Source organism: Artibeus jamaicensis, unplaced genomic scaffold (genome assembly GCF_021234435.1).
Source record: "Artibeus jamaicensis isolate MK-2021 breed Jamaican fruit bat unplaced genomic scaffold, CSHL_Jam_final contig_452, whole genome shotgun sequence".
Lineage (NCBI taxonomy): Eukaryota > Metazoa > Chordata > Mammalia > Chiroptera > Phyllostomidae > Artibeus > Artibeus jamaicensis.
Window position 1 is genome coordinate 15,189,143 of NW_026521837.1, and position 17,410 is coordinate 15,206,552.

The following is a 17,410-nucleotide window of genomic DNA, read 5'->3' on the forward strand; positions in this document are numbered from 1 at the left end:
CCAGAAGGGGAAAGGAACAGCAACCAGTGGAAAACTTATTCGAACAAATAATAAAGGAGAATTTCCCTGATCTGGCAGAGGCAGTAGACTTCCAGGAAATCCAAGAAGCTCAGAGAGTCCCAAAGAAGTTAGACCCAAGAAGAAACACACCAAGGCACATCATCATTACATTACCCAAGATTAAAGTGAAGGAAAGAATCCTAGAAGCAGCAAGAGATAAGGGGATAGTCACCTACAAAAGATTTCCCATCAGACTGTCAGCTGATTTCTCAAAAGAGACCTTACAGGCAAGAAGGGGCTGGAAAGAAGTATTCCAAGTCATGAAATCCAAAGACCTACATCCAAGATTACTCTATCCAGCAAAACTTTCATTTAGAATGGAAGGACAGATAAAGTGCTTCTCAGATAAAATCAAATTCAGGGAGTTCATCATCACCAAGCCCTTATTATATGAAATGTTAAAGGGACTTACCTAAGAAAAAGAAGATAAAAAAGATGAACAGTGAAAGGACAGCAAACTCACAGTTAAGAACCACACCTAAAACAAAAGCAAACTAAAAGGACAGCTAGATCAGGAGCAGAACCATAGAAATGAAGATCTCAAGGAGGGTTAGCAACAGGGGAGTGGGAGAAGGAGAAGGGGGGAGAAGATACAGAAAATAAGTAGCATAGACGGTAGGTAGAAAATAGATGGGGGGAGGGCAAGAATAGTATGGGAAATATAGAATCTAAAGAATTTGAGACAGGTGGTCATAAACTAAAGGGGGGGAATGGTGGGGGAGGGGGTGTGCAGGGTGGAGGAGAATGAAGGGGGGATTAGAACAACTGTAATGGCATAATCAATGCAATTAAAATAAATAAATAAAAGTAATAAAATAATGTAAAAATATATAAATAAATAATTTTTAAAAAAGAAAGAAATTTTGAGAAATTAAAAAAAAATAATGGTCAGAACTGAGAACCTGATATAACAGGAATGTAGAAAGGGAAGGAAGATGTACAAGATGCTAATGAGGTGGAATCTGTGGAACCTCCATTCTGATTAAATGTGGGTGGTAGAAAGGCATTTGCTAAAAGAGAAAAATTTGTAGCCCTCTAGGATTTTTTGCTTCGACAGAGTCCCTGTCTGTCACTGAAATAGAAACTAGGATGGCTTTAAAAGTTAAGATCTATTTGGTGAATACAAAGGGTGAAATGTGTTTATGAGGTACAAACACACACACACACACACACACCCTTTGTTTTCAATTGGATAAAAGGAGAGAAGATGTGGGGCTTGTCCGTGTAGTAATAAAGGAAGTTTTGTATTTGGATCAGGTTGCCCGAGCACAGGGCTATGTTACTTGTTACACAGTGTTCTAAAAATTTACCCCTTGAGAAACACATAGTTCCCAGAAATAAGGATATACATGAGTATCTGTGAGTCATATTCCTGGTTGTTGCAGTCCATCCCAACTCCAGGTCTCCTCTTCACAATCAGTCGTCAGGATTCCTCGGACATGGAATATAAAGATACCAGTTCTTTACTGTTCCCATACCTCTAAGTGAAACTTTAAACTTTAAGTATTGTTTTCCCACTTTAAAAAATACTATCAGTTTATCCAAATACATTTTTAATCTAAGAGGGTCATAGTAATAGCAGTCATTAGTTTTGTTTTTCTAACTTGGAGTTTACAATTGCTTTTTATTAATTTATCCTCACAAAGCCTATATGCTAACATAACATCATAAGCTCAGTTTATTGTAGTAGCATATTTGAAAACCCCATCTTGGTATTTAACCGTGAAGTCAATTATTTTAATGTATTTATCTGGCAGATTTATTGGGAACTTCAGCCTTAAATTATGGGTGATTCCCATTCCTGCCTGTTTCTTCTGTTCACCAGGTCATTGGCCTTGAGAAGTTCTGTGAGTTGTGCTTTAACTTTTCCTCCCTGTACTACATTGCAGCCTAGCTTCTTGATTTACTCTTCTTTCAAGTTGCTCTGACCTGATTGCCCAGTTTTCTGTTTCTGTCACTGGCAGATTCATAACTAAACTGCCTATTGTCATCAGGGGGCCAGGACCATGGACCTAGGACTGCAAGGACAGAACGAGAGGTTTCAGCACTCCTAGAGCTACTGCCGTGGCTGTGAGTCCCGCAGGAGGTCCTCCTACAGATGTTATTTTAGAGTTGCAGTTGCCAATCATACGAGGGGGCCCCCCAAAACCGCGGAATTTATTTATAAAAAAGTGTATTCTTACATGTTTAAACTTCAGTCATCTTCAAAGTACTCTCCCTTTGATGAAATACACCTATTAAGATTTCTTTTTTCCACTGCTCAAAACAGTTTTTGAACTCATCAATTTCTATGCCTTTTAGTGGTTCTGCCATTTTTTGTTTCACCTCTTCTACACCAGCAAAACATTTCCATCTGGGGAAAGAAAGTAGTCACTTGGGGTGAGATTGGGTGAATAGGAAGGGTGGGCATAGCGGTCAGGCCATTTTTGGTCAAAAACTGCTGAATACTCAGGGCGGTGTGGGCAGGTGCACTCCTAAATTACCCATGATGAAGTGAGTAAACGTGTTGAGTCTTCAAAAAAATTTCACTGAAGCTGAACTCAGCCTCTCACAACAGTGCCATTAATCCGGTAATACAGATGAGTTCTAGAGCACTTACCTGGTGGGGGAAGCCAGCACTACAAGGGGCTTGTTCTCCAGAAGATAATTCTGTTTTTTGAGTGGGTACCCCCTCATATATGGGTCTTTTAACACTCAAGGGCTACCAGCCACCTGCAATTTGTAGGCATACTCAAACATTTCTTGTTAACATAGCTACATGTGAATGAGGACAGATATATTGAATTGATTCCTGCAAACATTTGAAAGGAGTGTAGTGAAAATGTCTATTGTAGTCTGGCTAAAGTAATGAAAATTCTCCCTTTTTTTTACAACTCCTGAGCACAGTGCATGATTTTTTTTTTAAATAGCGCTTCATTTAGACCTGCAAACACGAACTGCTGACTACTTCTTAATGCTCTTTTAAAATCGTTTCAAGGATGCCCTGGCTGATGTAGCTCAGTGGATTGAGTGCGGGCCTTTGAACCAGACAATTGCAGTTTGATCCCAGTCAGGGCACATGCCTGGGTTGCAGGCCGGTTCCCTGCAGGCCAGTTCCCTGCAGGGAATGCATGAGAAGCAACCATACATTGATGTTTCTCTCCCTCTCTCCTTCCCTTCCCCTCTAAAGATAAATAAATAAAAATCTTTAAATAAATAAATAAATAAAATCCTTTCAAGGGTGCTGATATCAGAGAACATCTTTTAGTTTCACAGATAACTATGTGTTGGAAATGCAGTAGAATGCCAGTGCAGAAAGTATATATGAAATGAGGCTGACATTCTGTAATTATTTAAGGACAGTGACATTTTAGTGATAAGCAGTATTTGGTTCTGTATGTTTTTTATGTCACAGGAAAGAAGATAATTCCCAGCTGTTTAATTTATATTCTAAACCTACATAGAAATCTGCATACTAATAGGTAAATGGAATTCCTATTAGATTTTTCTAAATTCAGATTTATATCAGAAACCAGATTATATTTATTCCGTTTATCTCTCAGACAATAGCTTAAAAAGTACTATTCCCAGACTCTTGATTCAGCTTTGTATAACTATTCTTCCAATTCCTTGGATTATAATCTATGGAAAGTCTCAGCAGAGTACCAGAGTTTTGTATTATTTTTTTTCCTTTTGCCCCTGACATTTAGCTCTGAAGTTAAGCCATTCTTTCAATTACAGTGAAAATGAGGCATGCATGGGTGATTGGCAGTTAACCACTTGCCTCCAGGTGATTGGCAGTTAACCACTTGCCTCCATGCGCACAAATGCCTCGGCTTCACATCTAATTGTGATTCATGCCTCATGCCATACTCTTGCTCTTTCATCCCAGTACCAACAGATGGTGGGACAAGACCCCTGGGCCAGTCTGCCTCACTGTTGCTCTAAGGTTGTACGTCTTCTGGTAGCAATGGTCAGAGTACTTTTTTGGCCTCTTGTTTCAAAAAATAATTAATGGAAATTTGGTGTCAAATTTTTAGGTGGTACCTTAAAAACATTTTTTTTTTTTTTGCCCTGGCTGGTGTAGCTCAATGGACTGAGCAAGGGCCTGAGAACCGAAGGATCACGGTTTGATTCCCAATCAGGTCACATACATGCCTGGGTTGCAGGCCAGTTCCCAGCAGGAGACGCATGAGAGGCAACCACACATTGATGTTTCTCTCCCTCTCTCCTTCCATTCCCCTCTAAAGATAAATTTAAAATTTTTTTTAAAAAACAAAATATATTTTTTAATTCATGAAGAAGCAAAAAGCAAAGACATATTTATATTTTATAACTGGACTTGCTGAAAAGACACCTTTATGTCCCCATCACATGTACATTACATTTGTGATCATCTGAATTATAAGAAACCTAGGAAGTGACAGCATACAAAAGGACAGGTTTCATCTAGTTATGCGTAAGTTTTCTGTTCTAAAAAATACCACAGGTTGCCAGGTGACAGGCATGTCAATTTGTTAGCTTAATAGAATCTGAAGTTGCTGTTTGTGCTCTGTGATTAGTATGATTGGTGATGTTAGACAAGTTTATTTCATCTTTCTGGACTAATAAATAAGACTTTCAAAGTATCTTCAAAATATCTTATTATAATATGTAAAATATTAGAAGCTGAGCCCTAGCTGGTGTGGCTCAGTGGATTGAGTGCCAGCCTGTGAACCAAAGGTTCACGGGTTCAATTCCCAGTCAGGGCACATGCCTGGGTTGCAGGCCAGGTCCCCAGTAGGGGGCACACAAGAGGCAACCACACAGCAATGTTTCTCTCCCTCTCTTCCTCTCCTCCCCTCTCTCTAAAAATAAATAAATAAAATCTTTTTTAAAAATGTTAGAAGCTGAAATAGTACTAGCTATATGAAAATGCACTATGCTCATGGTAGGAAAGAAATGCATGAATCGAGTTTCGTCATTGAATAATCTTGGTTATTGGACTTGTAGGTACCAATGTCATGAATATACATATATATAAACTAATTACAGGTTACTTTTTTTAAGATTATAAATACATGGAAGTATAATTACCCATATACTTTTCATTTAACAACTCTAGCTTCTCCTGATGAATTGAGGGTGATGGTTCTGTTACCCTGGGTAGTGAAGTTGCGCACAGAGTGATGTGTTTTAACTTTTTGACCAGAACCTACGGTTAGAAATACATTTCATGTACAGTGGGCGTGCATATAGCATATGCGTAATTCAGAGTTTCACTAATAGTGAAACTTTCCCCTCATTCAGAGCAAAATTTTTCCTGTTCTTTTGTTGTTGTTGTAGATGTTAATTTTATTCTCTTTTTAAGAAATTGCTGGTTCTTGTTAACCACATATGTTTCAGAGTTTTTTGACAGATCAGGACCCACAGTTTGAAAAACACTGCACTATTCTGCACTCGCTGTAAAGAAATATATTTATTTTCTGTAGACTTTCTCAAATTATTCTATTAAAAATTATTTTCCTACTCTATTGGTCACATCAGCTACAATTCACTTAATAAGGCATCTAAATTTAGAGTTCTCTCTTGTTTGTGTGTATAGCCAAAGGGATGTAAAGAATATAGAGCCTCTATACATAAAAACAAACTTAAATTGAATGTTTTGATGAACTGCATAACTATCTTAAAACATAGGCCCATGCCTCTTCAGTATTTAGAACCAAATAGTAATTTTGTTTTATTTTCTTGAGCTTGTCTTTAGTCCATTATCACTACAGTGATAACAAGTGTTCCTGTTATCTTTTTTTAATAGTTCATGCTTTACTAACAGATACATGAAGTGGCTTGGTTTCATCAAAAGGTTCTTTATATATATTTTAACTAAAAAAGAAAGAAAAGAAGCAAGGGACTCTTGAATTTTTCTATCACCAAATCAAGTTCTAAATACTGTGGCCTTATTGCCGTTAACTATTTCCTGTCTTCATTAGTGGTGGTTTGAAGAGTTGTACGGAAAACATAGTAGTCGTATGGAACTATATAGTTTCCTCTGTCACTCCATATAACATGATGTAAGGTTTTTTGCTCATTTACTTGCCATTTATTTTTTTACTTGTGACAGCATATAGGAAACCATAGAATGAATACATATATGTGTATATAAAATAATATACTGTTATAGAATGCAGCTCGGGCTGGTGTAGCTCAGTGGATTGAGCGAGGGCCTGCGAACCAGAGGATCATGGTTCGATTCCTACAGGGCACATGCCTGTGTTGCAGGCCAGTTCCCAGCAGGGGACCCACGAGATGCAACCACACATTGATATTTCTCTCCCTCTCTCCTTCCCTTCCCCTCTAAAGATAAGTTATATACTGTTATAGAATTGTTATAGAATGCAGAAGGGAAGTAGAAAAAAGGCATTCTTACTCTGCATAGAGAGGATTGAAACTAACATTGAAAAGTAAGTTTAGTATGCAAATGGTATATTCAGAAAGGATTCCTTTATAATCTGACTGTAGATAGGCAAAAGATTGTATTATGAAGTGTTTTGTGCAGATAAAAACTCAAGCAGGTTGCGGAACTGAAGGTAATTTTATATAAATACATATATTTGAATGTATACTGAACAAATTTTTACTTGGATGGTGAAAATTCTTGAATGTTAATGTATACATTTGTCAGGGTTGAGGATTTTCATTGAAGTTCTTTGTTTATATCTCTTGCAGATATGGAAACAAGTGAAAAAATCCAAGGAAGTGGAATACTTCAACTGTTTGCAAGTCTCTTGATTCCACAGTCTTCCTGCACAGCCAAAATAGCTAACATCATAGCAGAAGTAGCCAAAAATGGTGAGGTTTTCCTCAAGAACTTTTCTGCTGGGAACATCTTCAGTTTTACACCTTACTTGTCAGTATGTTTTATTAATTTATGTTTTAATTTTGTAGATTAGACATTTTTATGTTTCTTCTATTTCTCTTTTCTTTGACTTTTTTCATGTAATTGTTAAAAATGACTATAGTTATAGTCATTTTCCTTATACATTTTCCATTTGCTATTCCAGTCTTCCAGAGAAGAAGTAAAGGGAAGCCCTGCTCGTCCCTTCTGTGCCTGTATCATTTACTACTTTGTTTATAGGGTTCTTTAACTTGCCACTGAGTCACTTACTTTTCTTTTCACAGAGAGCTTTCCTGTTATACCCAGGTTTAAACTGTTTATTTTTTCATTTGGCCTATCCTCCTGACATTGGCACATGACAGCCAAAGAGCAGTTGGAATGTATGTTGTTTTCTGCATTCACCTTCTTAGGAAACATTTATTTTTTTTAATTTCCATTTTTTAAATACTCTGGGAAAATAATAATGACAGCAGAACTTAGATTAGATAATAGCCAGTCCATCCCATTATGTATAATTTATATCTAATGAGATATTCCTTGGAAGAATTTATTATAGCAGAAATATTTGCACATGATTTTAATTCAGTCAGTTTGAGAAAACCCTGACTTTTTAAAGCAGTTTTTATTCACAAGGGAAGGCCATACTAAATGTAATACCTTTAGTGAGTCTCAATTTATCTGTTTGATATTATTTGTAGGCCTTTTATTTTAGTAAGTTTCATTTGTTTTACTTTTAAAAGAAGACATTTAAAAACTCTGGCCTTCCTTATGTAGTCAGTATGGTAGGTGGCCTAGTAAAACAACCTGTTCATAAATGTGTTACTGTGAGTTTTTTTTCTCCTTGTTTATAGGTTTTCAAAATGTCGTTCAGGTTTCAGTAAAGTTTTTTATATTGGTAAATCATTTTTGGGAGTTATTAACTGAAAACTGGCCACCTGTTTGTATTATCACTATACAGTGCTTTGGATATGAAGTGGTTATAAATGCTCAGAGATCTTGGAATATTTAATGTACTTAAAGCAGATTTGAATTACTCCAAATAGGTAGTGAACACTTTGGGACAACAAAGAGCTCCTGAAGCAGATTTAGTTTGAAAATGGAACCCCTTCAGATGTGCTTTGTTAGCCTAGAACAAAACCACTATCTGAATCTTAGATGCAAAGCAGGTTGGTTTTTGAGATAAAGTGGTTTATATTTAATCTCATTAGAATCACAATATAGATTTCCAGAAACTAGGCATGTATGTGTGGGAACCCTTTGAACAAGGATGACAATCACAGCCAGTCTGTGGCCTCTCCAGTATTATATATATACTTATATATAGATTAAATAATATATATTTTATAAACATTTCTGATAAGTTCCTGGTATAGTTTCAAATATATCCATCCAAAGTAGGTGAATTCATGTTTTTAAAACTAGCTAAGGAAGAGCCGTACTCCTCGCTTAAAAAGTAAACTGTCGGAGAAGCAAAAGATTGTAGAAGGAGTTTACTTTCTCCAGGCGGTATTGCTTTTACATTGACTGAAAGCTGAGGAATATACTAGCTTTGGTATATCTTAAGAAAAAACCTGAGTTATAATTGACATATAACATTGTATATGTTTGAGGAATTCTTTATATGCTTTTAAATTAAAAAAAGTTTAGAATAGTTTTATTTGATTCCCAATTTTCCTGTAATTATTTACCTTCTGTTGTTTCAAGAATGCCAAACATCGATTGAAGCATCAAAAATGTAACAGATAGGTTGGTACCACATAGACAGTTAGAATCTAAAAGCAAAGGAAAATAGTAATTCATCATGCTGCCATTGCCTGAAGGATAGCATTGACAAAACAAATAAGCAAAACAATAAGATATAACAACAGACTCCATTTGTGAAATGAATGCAAATCAGACTTTTCCTAAATTTCTTATTTTAGTAGTCATTTAAATGATGACTACTGTTGGAAAGTAGGCATGGCAGGAGGTGAAAAGGATATCTGCCTTTAATTATTTTAAATTGGTGGAAAGTTATTTTAAGATTTGAAATCTATAAAGATTCTAAAGTAACTATTAATTTAAGAGGTAGATAAGTAAATTGATGTGTCATGTCCTATAGTCATTGAATTCATGGAAGAGTATAGTATAATTCATTTTCCCGGTAGGTGATGGAATATCTCATTCTACTGAGTTTTAAAAAAATCCCAGAAACTTCAACAGTAAACCAAAAGGTTAGCTTTAGAAGTAGGAAAGTACTCTTACTTTTGGAAGTTTAAGTTAGAGAACTTTTTCAATTATATAAAGGTAGGTAAGAGATAAGGTAGAAATGCAATCATTTATTTAGGTAAAGAGGAATTCCTTTGTGATTTATAGCTATCTTAGGGGGAAAAGAAGTTGTTACAGAGGTAACAGTTCTTATAACAGCCCTATATGATACACTCTCAGAATTTCAAAAAAATGTATGTTTGTTTGTATCCTCACTGGAGGACATTTCTTTATTGCTTTTTAAAGAGAGAGTGAAGGAGAGAGGAAATGAGAGAAGAAATATCAGCGCAAGAGAGAAGCATCAATAGGTTGCCCTATATGTGCCCAGACCAGAGACCATACATGCCCAGACTGGGATTGAAACCCACAGGGTTTGTGACCTTTTGGTTACACCGTGACTACACTCCCAATGAACTGAGCCACCCCTGTTAGGGCGATGTGCTCTTAAGAATTTGAAAATGAAGAAAAAGAGGGGGAGATTGCTTATGAGGGCACTTGTGGGACAAATTAAGGAGTGGACGCCCTTTGAAAGCAAGAGTGAAAAGAGTAATTTTTATTTAGTAGGATAGAGTATAGATTCAAGAATTAGATCTTTGTTGACTAACCTAATTGACAAGAACATCCTTACAGTAAGTCCTAATATCCAGAATGACGATTCTAATATTGGTTATTAGAAAGCTGTCATCAGTTAGGTATCTTTATTATCCTTAAATTTTGTAATAGGCTTTCATGAGAGACACTGTAAAAAAGTTTGTCTAATTGTAACTATGATGGTATCATTGGAAAGTTACTAAATTTAGAACAGTATATTATAAAGCTAAGGAAAAAAGTTTGAGATGTAAGAAAACATTTGGTGCTTTAGACTAAATGCATGTGTATAACAACAGATATGAGTAATCTATAAAATGGATTTTAATAAAGGACAGGAATGAAGATAAATAATAGATGTTTCTGTTGTCTTACCAATTGAAAAGGACCTATTTTTAATAATTCACTGGAACCTTTTTTAAAAGTCATATTTTAGCTTTCTAGAGAACATAGAGTGAAAATTCTACAGTTTGATGGCTTACTTTATAACTGTAGTAAGTACATTACGTTCTCACTTAGTGTCATTGATAGGTCTTGGAACTGTGGTAAAGCACTGTATGGCAAAGCCAGTTTTACCATAGGCTAATTTGATATAAACAAGAATTAGGTTTCTACTGCATCTCATCAACATTATAACAAAACAACATTGGATGGAACAGCTTGTTTGAAGACCTGCTATACTTTAATGATCAGGCTCATGGAAATGCCATTACCAATATTTCTATCATTACTTGCTGTTTCCTAAGCACATTCAGTTATTATAAGAACATAATAATAAGTTAGGTATAAAGAAAGTTAAAAATCCTTTTAGTTTATGGCGCACTGTCAACAAAGGAAAATTACAACCCCACACATTTTTGTGTAGTTATTTCATGAAGTATGTTATAGACTTGTATGGGTACTTTTGAACAGAAATGTACTCTTCAATAGTAAGCTACGTTGGACATTTTAATAGTACGTATTTTATTTAGGGGCATGATTTGTGGAAGTTGTGAGTCTGTAGATTTTTAATTAAATATGTCTCTTATTTTCAGAATTCATGAGAATTCCATGTGTGGATGCTGGATTGATCTCACCACTGGTGCAACTACTAAATAGCAAAGACCAGGAAGTGCTGCTTCAAACGGGCAGGGCTCTAGGAAACATATGTTATGATAGCCGTAAGTGTTGAAATATCAGTGATACACTTATAAACTTTTGTTTAAGTACTATGATTTCAAACTAACTTCCCCTTGTGGTGTTAGCACTGACTTTTCTAGGCTGAGACACTAACATGGGCCACTATGGCAGCTCTGCTTATGTAGCAGGTCTGGTGGAGATGTGGGCCATAGTGATTCTTAAGCAAGAAGTTATAAAAAAGGAGCTCTTTGCCTCTGCTTCTCAAATTATATTTTCAGAGGAGAGTAAGTCAATTCCTAAGAAATTGTGCTTTAAATTAAATATATACATCTTTTCAATAAGGTTTTATTAAAGTATCATCTCTGAATGTGAATGCTTATGAACAGTTTTTTAAAGTTTCAAAGTCTCCAAATACATTTTTAATTATTTACAATTCAGTAAAACCATGCATAAAACTCATAATCTTCTCAAAAGCTAGATTGGCCTCCTGCATTTGCATTGACTTCATTCCTATTTGTTACAATGTCATTGTCATCCTCATCACTTTCTATAACACACTGTTCTGGTAGGCAAAGAGTATGGTATATCGCAAAAATTTTACATTTTCTGCTTTTCCTTCCCACATATGTACAGAAAAATCTTGAGTATATTTAATTTAATTAGGCTTATCCTGATTTTTCTTAGATTTCTGTTTTTTGAGCCAAAAAACATATATTTATATAACTGGGATAACTTTCATTGCTTATTTTCCCTATTGAGTTTATAATTCACCTTTGAGTGACTCATGTTTTGTTATAAACACAGAAGACAAAGCCCTCTTATAATAGACATTGTTTTCAGTAGTGATTTGTGTATATAAGCCAGATATTACATAAGGTCATAAACATATTTATTTATGATAAAAGAAAGGAAGAAAGAAAGAGAGAGAGATAGAAAGAAGAAAGAAAGAAAGAAAGAAAGAAAGAAAGAAAGAAAGAAAGAAAGAAAGAAAGAAAGAAAGAGAAAGAAAAAAGAAAGAAAGAAAGATTGAAACTATAGCTTTCTGTTATAACTTGTCTGTAGCAGTGGTGGTAAGGCTAGCCTCATTTCTTCTCCTTTCTTTTTTGGAACATTAAATATTGTATCTGAGGACATGGATGGTATACTATGAATTTTAACTTACAGTTTCCAGTCCCCATTACTGCTTATAAATTTATCTATCTGTTTGTTCATTCTAGTTATTTTTATCTCAGAGTATTGACTTTATTTATAAAATTCTAGTGCTTTATGTTTATAACTTTGCATTTTTATATTTATGATTTTCATTAAACAGCATACCTTATAGTATTAGTGTTGAAGAATGAATGAACCATTTATGTATATTTTATGTGATTAAATTTAACAGTATATATTATAAGGACTCCTGCAGAGTAACCATCAAAGATTGATGGCATGTACCTGGACAGCATTGATCATTACTGTTTTTATTCCTATCCTTTCATGTTTATTACTAGAATTTAAGGCTGTTGAAAATATTTTTTATCTTTGTTCAGTTTAGTTATTCTTGAATTATGCATTGCTTGAATATAGGAAATATCTGTTTTTGTGTACTTTGGCTTTGAGTTTCACTTAATACTGGTGAAGTAGAAGAAGCACCCATAGTGATTTATTATTTCATCTTGCTCTGGTTGTTATGGGCACATAGTAATTTTATTTTCTGTGTACTTTATAAAGAACTTTGAAGTTAAGGTGTTAAATGCCTAGTTAATATGATTATTATTTTGATGAAACTACAGTCCATTATTATAGTGTTTATCATATCCATTTACTCTGTTCTTACAAAGTATACAGTATAAAATTCTTAGGCTATGAAGTTAATTTTTTATTGCATTTATCCATAAATATTTATAACCACTTTATTCTCATTTAATTCAATGGAAATTATAGTTAAGTGGAAAATTAAGCATAGTGAATATGAGATATTTTTATAGTTTTAATCCTTGTTTAAGAAAAATGAAGTTAGTAGTCTTAAAAATGAATTAGTATAAGAAGTGATTTGTTACTGTAAATCACACCATGAAATGTGTTCATTTGTCCTGCTTACACATATAATTTCCATAGGACTGTATGCTCTCTTAACCTTTTAAACTCAGTGAACATCTTAGTCATTTCTCCAAATAATTTTAGGAAAAGTACAGCACCTATATTTTAATTACAACAATAATATAAGTCTATACATGTGATACTATGTAGTTGATTTGTGAATTTACTTGAAATGCATTTCTTATTTTATAACACTTGGGAGTTTGAAAGAACCCATATATTAGATTTCTCTTTAAAAAGCATTGAATGGCTTCTATTTTAATTAATTAATTAACGTTCTTCCCCCTTGAGAATGTAATGCTTCATACTTAAAAGGATGATAGAAAACTATACATTACAACTTTGTAAAACAAGAAATCTTTTTCTTACAAATAACATGTTTTCCAGTTCACATTTGTGTTTTATTAAACTCGTTCATTGGAATAATCAGTTTACTTAACATTTTATAAATGTACTCAAATGAATAATTTTTAATGTAAGTTTATTCAGAATAATACTAGGTTTACAATAGATAGTAAAGCCAATGTACATAGAAAATAACAATGAATTCATTATTAGAGCTAAATATCTGAGCAGTATGTGCATTTTTTACAGATTTTCATTTTGACACTTAAAAAGTAAAGCATTATTGAGCATGGGCCTGCAAACCCCACGGTCACGGTTTGATTCCCAGTCAGGGCACATGCCTGGGTTGCAGGCTGGTTCCCTGCAGGCCAGTTCCCAGCAGGGGATACACAAAAGGCAACCATACACTGATGTTTCTCTCCCTCTCTCCTTCCCTTCCCCTCTAAAAAAATAAATTAAAAAAAAAAAAGTAAAGCATTTGCTAGCGTATTTCAGTTAAATCCATGGTAATCTTTTGAAAAAAGTAGGTCAGATTTCAGTTTTACTAGCTTTATAGTGCCCATTTTAGGAGCTCTTCCTAATGGAAGGAAATGGTCTTATATAATCTTAATATCAGGTAACACACTGATACAGCTTCCAAGTAGGACAGAGTGAGGCTTTGTCGCCAATGAATTTATTAAGTTCCAGTCTCTCTCTTGCACAGTGATATGAAAGAATCACTGGGTAAGAACATTTAAAATACCTCGCCTTTTTTCTGTTTTTCCAGAGAGCCTTCAAGGCACTTTAGTTACGGATTGCTCTTTAGAAGTGTTCAGATTTCTGACATAAGCCACATTTTAAAACTATTTTGCCCTCTAACTTTGGCAAAATAACTTATGAAAAGTTTGATATGTTTTAGATCAAAGAAGAGGAAAAATAGTATTTCAGTTTAGAAAGAAATCAGCAAACTGATGGATTTTCTAGGGAACGTGATTTTAAATAAAGAGAAGTGTTAAATTTCACAGGTAAATGTCTTTGGCCTCTTCAATTACACATTTCTTTCATAAGTGATAAAAAATGAATTCTTTTTTCTTCTTGTATAGCCATCTTTTGTGCAACTGTGTAATTCCTTTCTTTCAATGATTAGCTTTGTCTTCAAGACTGTGCGCATTAAAAATTGCTGATATACGTAAATGTCCTTATAATATTGAAAAGCTTCATATCAAATTTATACCCACTATTTATAATTCATAGGGATAAATTGATGGTTGGAGTTTACTCTATTTGCAAGTGTTACTGCTTGAGATTAGGAAATAATTGATATGGGATGTGCTAGTTAAAATTTCTGTAGCAGAAGCTAGACATAAATAATTACGTGAAATTAAATATGTGCCTTTTTCTACATCAGAGAAAGTATAATGTACAATTCAAATTAATCATGTGAAATATGCATCTTTATAGAAATAAAATTAATGCTTGCAATTATATAATTAATTTTATTATTGGAAAGATATATACTTAAGAAGTTTATATGAAATGCTATCATACATGATACAAAGTAACTTAGTTTCTTTCTCACTGCTGAATAATATCATTTCATTCAAAATGATATGACATTAAGGCTTGCCAAACCCAATGTTTATTAAGTGAATTAAGTATTGTTTATATCACTGACTTCAAATGTAAGTGGAAAGGATGCCCAAATACATGCATGGACTTACTTGTATATTAGTGATTCTAATTATGCTACATTATTTTTATGCAATGCATGAAGAAAGAATTCATTGTCTGACTGTAAATGCTGAAAAAGAATTAGCAATGATGCTATAATATTTTGAAATGTAATTTGGTTTGTTAAATATGAATTAATATAATACAAATAAGCTTTGAAATTGCTGAAGTAATCAAAATATATTTATAACAGTTACAGTCCGCAGGGAGCTATTTATGTCTGGCATTTAAAATAAATATATCAGTGATATAAAATAGGTTAAGCATTTGATTAATTATATTAAAGGGTTTTGCAGGTCTGTATATTTGTCCTACTTTTTACTAGTATTCAATTTTAGAATTACCAGCCAATAAGTGTAAAAATAAGATTCTTCAGCTCTTATCAGTTTATCTGTTGCATTTAATTAATTTTTTATGACTTTATTGGTGTTCAGTTACAATTGTCTGATCTGTTGAATTTTATGAATGGGTTTATTATCAAAGCGCATGTGTATGTAAGAATAAATAGCTATTTGAAACTGTGACTTTTAGAGACAGTAATTATTGCTATTATTATATGAAAATACTCCATAGTAAAGATGTCCAACATATTGTACATAGTTGGGAATAGATGTTGTTGTGTAACACTATCATAAACTGTAAAAAAAGGTTTATGCCAATAAAAAGTTTTGAATATGGTGGGGAAAATAAAATGTACAAAGAAACACAACTTGTGAACAATGATAGAGTACACAATAAATCAGAATAAAAATAAATAAACAATGAGAGTAGTACTTGGAGCCATTTTTGAAAAGTAAGCAAGTAATTACATTGTTTATGGAAGAAATATAGTTCATTTTAAAATTAATATAAATAATGAAATTTTAATGTGTATCCTGGAAATATTGCAGATTGATAGGATTTCTAGTTTGGCCATTTACTAAATTGTCATTTAATCTTTCTCAATTTTAGTCTCCTTAGTGGCAAAGTGAACTTGTGTGGATTAAATAAACAAGGTTTATATATAGATGCACAATATAATGATAAACTGCTATGGAAAGGAAATACATAGCATTTGTGTATGATCATTTGTCCTGGTCAGTTTGGTTTCTTAAACTACCATTTATTTCAAACAGTTCTGGAGGCTGGGAAATCCAACCAAGATCAAAAGGCACCAGCAGATTACATAATCTGGTAGGGGCACTCTTTCTGGTTTGCCTTTTCATTGCATCCTCACATGGCAGAAAGAGAGAGAGGAAGCAGGCTCCTCTTCGTTCTCTTCTTATAAAGGCATTAATCCCTTTTATGAAGGTTCTACCTGCTTAATCTAATTACCTCCTAATACCACCACAACAGGAGTTAGGATATAAACATATGAATTTGGGAGGGATACATTCAGTCCATAACATTACTTCTAAAAAGTATCCTATGACAGTAATGTAATGCATACACTAACTGTGTAAGTTATTTAAAATAAATATGTAAAGGCCAGAAGCTATATAAGGAGAGGCAAAGATAAATCTAGTACAAGTCAGGGATAATATATTGTTATATCGAGCAGTAATTTAATTTGTGCTTTTAGGCAGCCAAGGTTAAGAAAATAAAAAAGTTGATGTGCTATGTAATTTTTACTTTATGCTAAATAGAAATATTCTAGTTCTTCAGTCAAACTAAAAAGACCTGTTGTGACAAATGCTAGAAGAGATTTATTGTAAGGATATCACTACCCCCTTAGATGATCCTGGACACATCCCTCTTAAAATATGCAAAGAAATATACAAAGGCTGGCATTAAAGACAGCGTCTTCATTAATAGCCCTGCAAAAATTACCCAGATATTCTCCATATGAATGTTTCTTGTACTAATCTTCAACAGAATCCAAGAAGTAATACTGATTACTTTAGTGAAGGTAGTGCTATTTGGGCAATATAATTTAAATCTGTTGTTTTGGTGGTAGAACTTGCTTCAAACATACAGCTTAAAAACTTAAAGAAGTTTTTACTTGAATATATTTCCTAGTTTATTGTAAAACCAAATACAGTTCTGTTTTGCATTCATTATACCTGCTCAATTTTTGTGTTGTATAATGTTTTCAAATTGTATTTTCTGAGACTGAAAAATATGCTAATCTTTGATTTGCATGAAAATGAATATTTTAAAATACCACATATATAATGGTTATTTTATATATGTAATAAAATTGCTTAAGAAAGTTATTGTGAATTGAAGGTAATGAGGCATGTATATCAGTAAATTAAAAATAATACACCATGTGATAAATGCTGTAAGAGAATGCACAGTAAGTTTTTGGAGGGAGCTCATTTGTGTTTGAGCTAATCCAGTGATATTTATGGAGAAGGAAACAATCTGCATAGAATTTGGACCTGTAGAGAAAGGTTAAAAGATTTTTCAGGCGCACAGAAAAGC

The 17,410-nt window shown here is 33.6% G+C and overlaps 1 protein-coding gene across 4 annotated transcripts in view; it reads left to right on the forward strand.

The window, feature by feature from the left end:
* The window catches only part of RAP1GDS1 (Rap1 GTPase-GDP dissociation stimulator 1), a 147,461-nt gene that overhangs the window by 48,076 nt on the left and 81,975 nt on the right, over positions 1 to 17,410 (forward strand). For 3 of the 4 annotated variants that reach the window (XM_037141639.2, XM_037141640.2, XM_037141641.2), the window contains exons 3-4: positions 6,745 to 6,867; positions 10,783 to 10,908. In XM_037141639.2, the coding sequence (XP_036997534.1) occupies positions 6,745 to 6,867; positions 10,783 to 10,908 (249 nt within the window). Of the gene's footprint in view, positions 1 to 6,744; positions 6,926 to 10,782; positions 10,909 to 17,410 lie in introns of those variants that run through there. The other variant, XM_037141642.2, reaches the window with a different exon arrangement.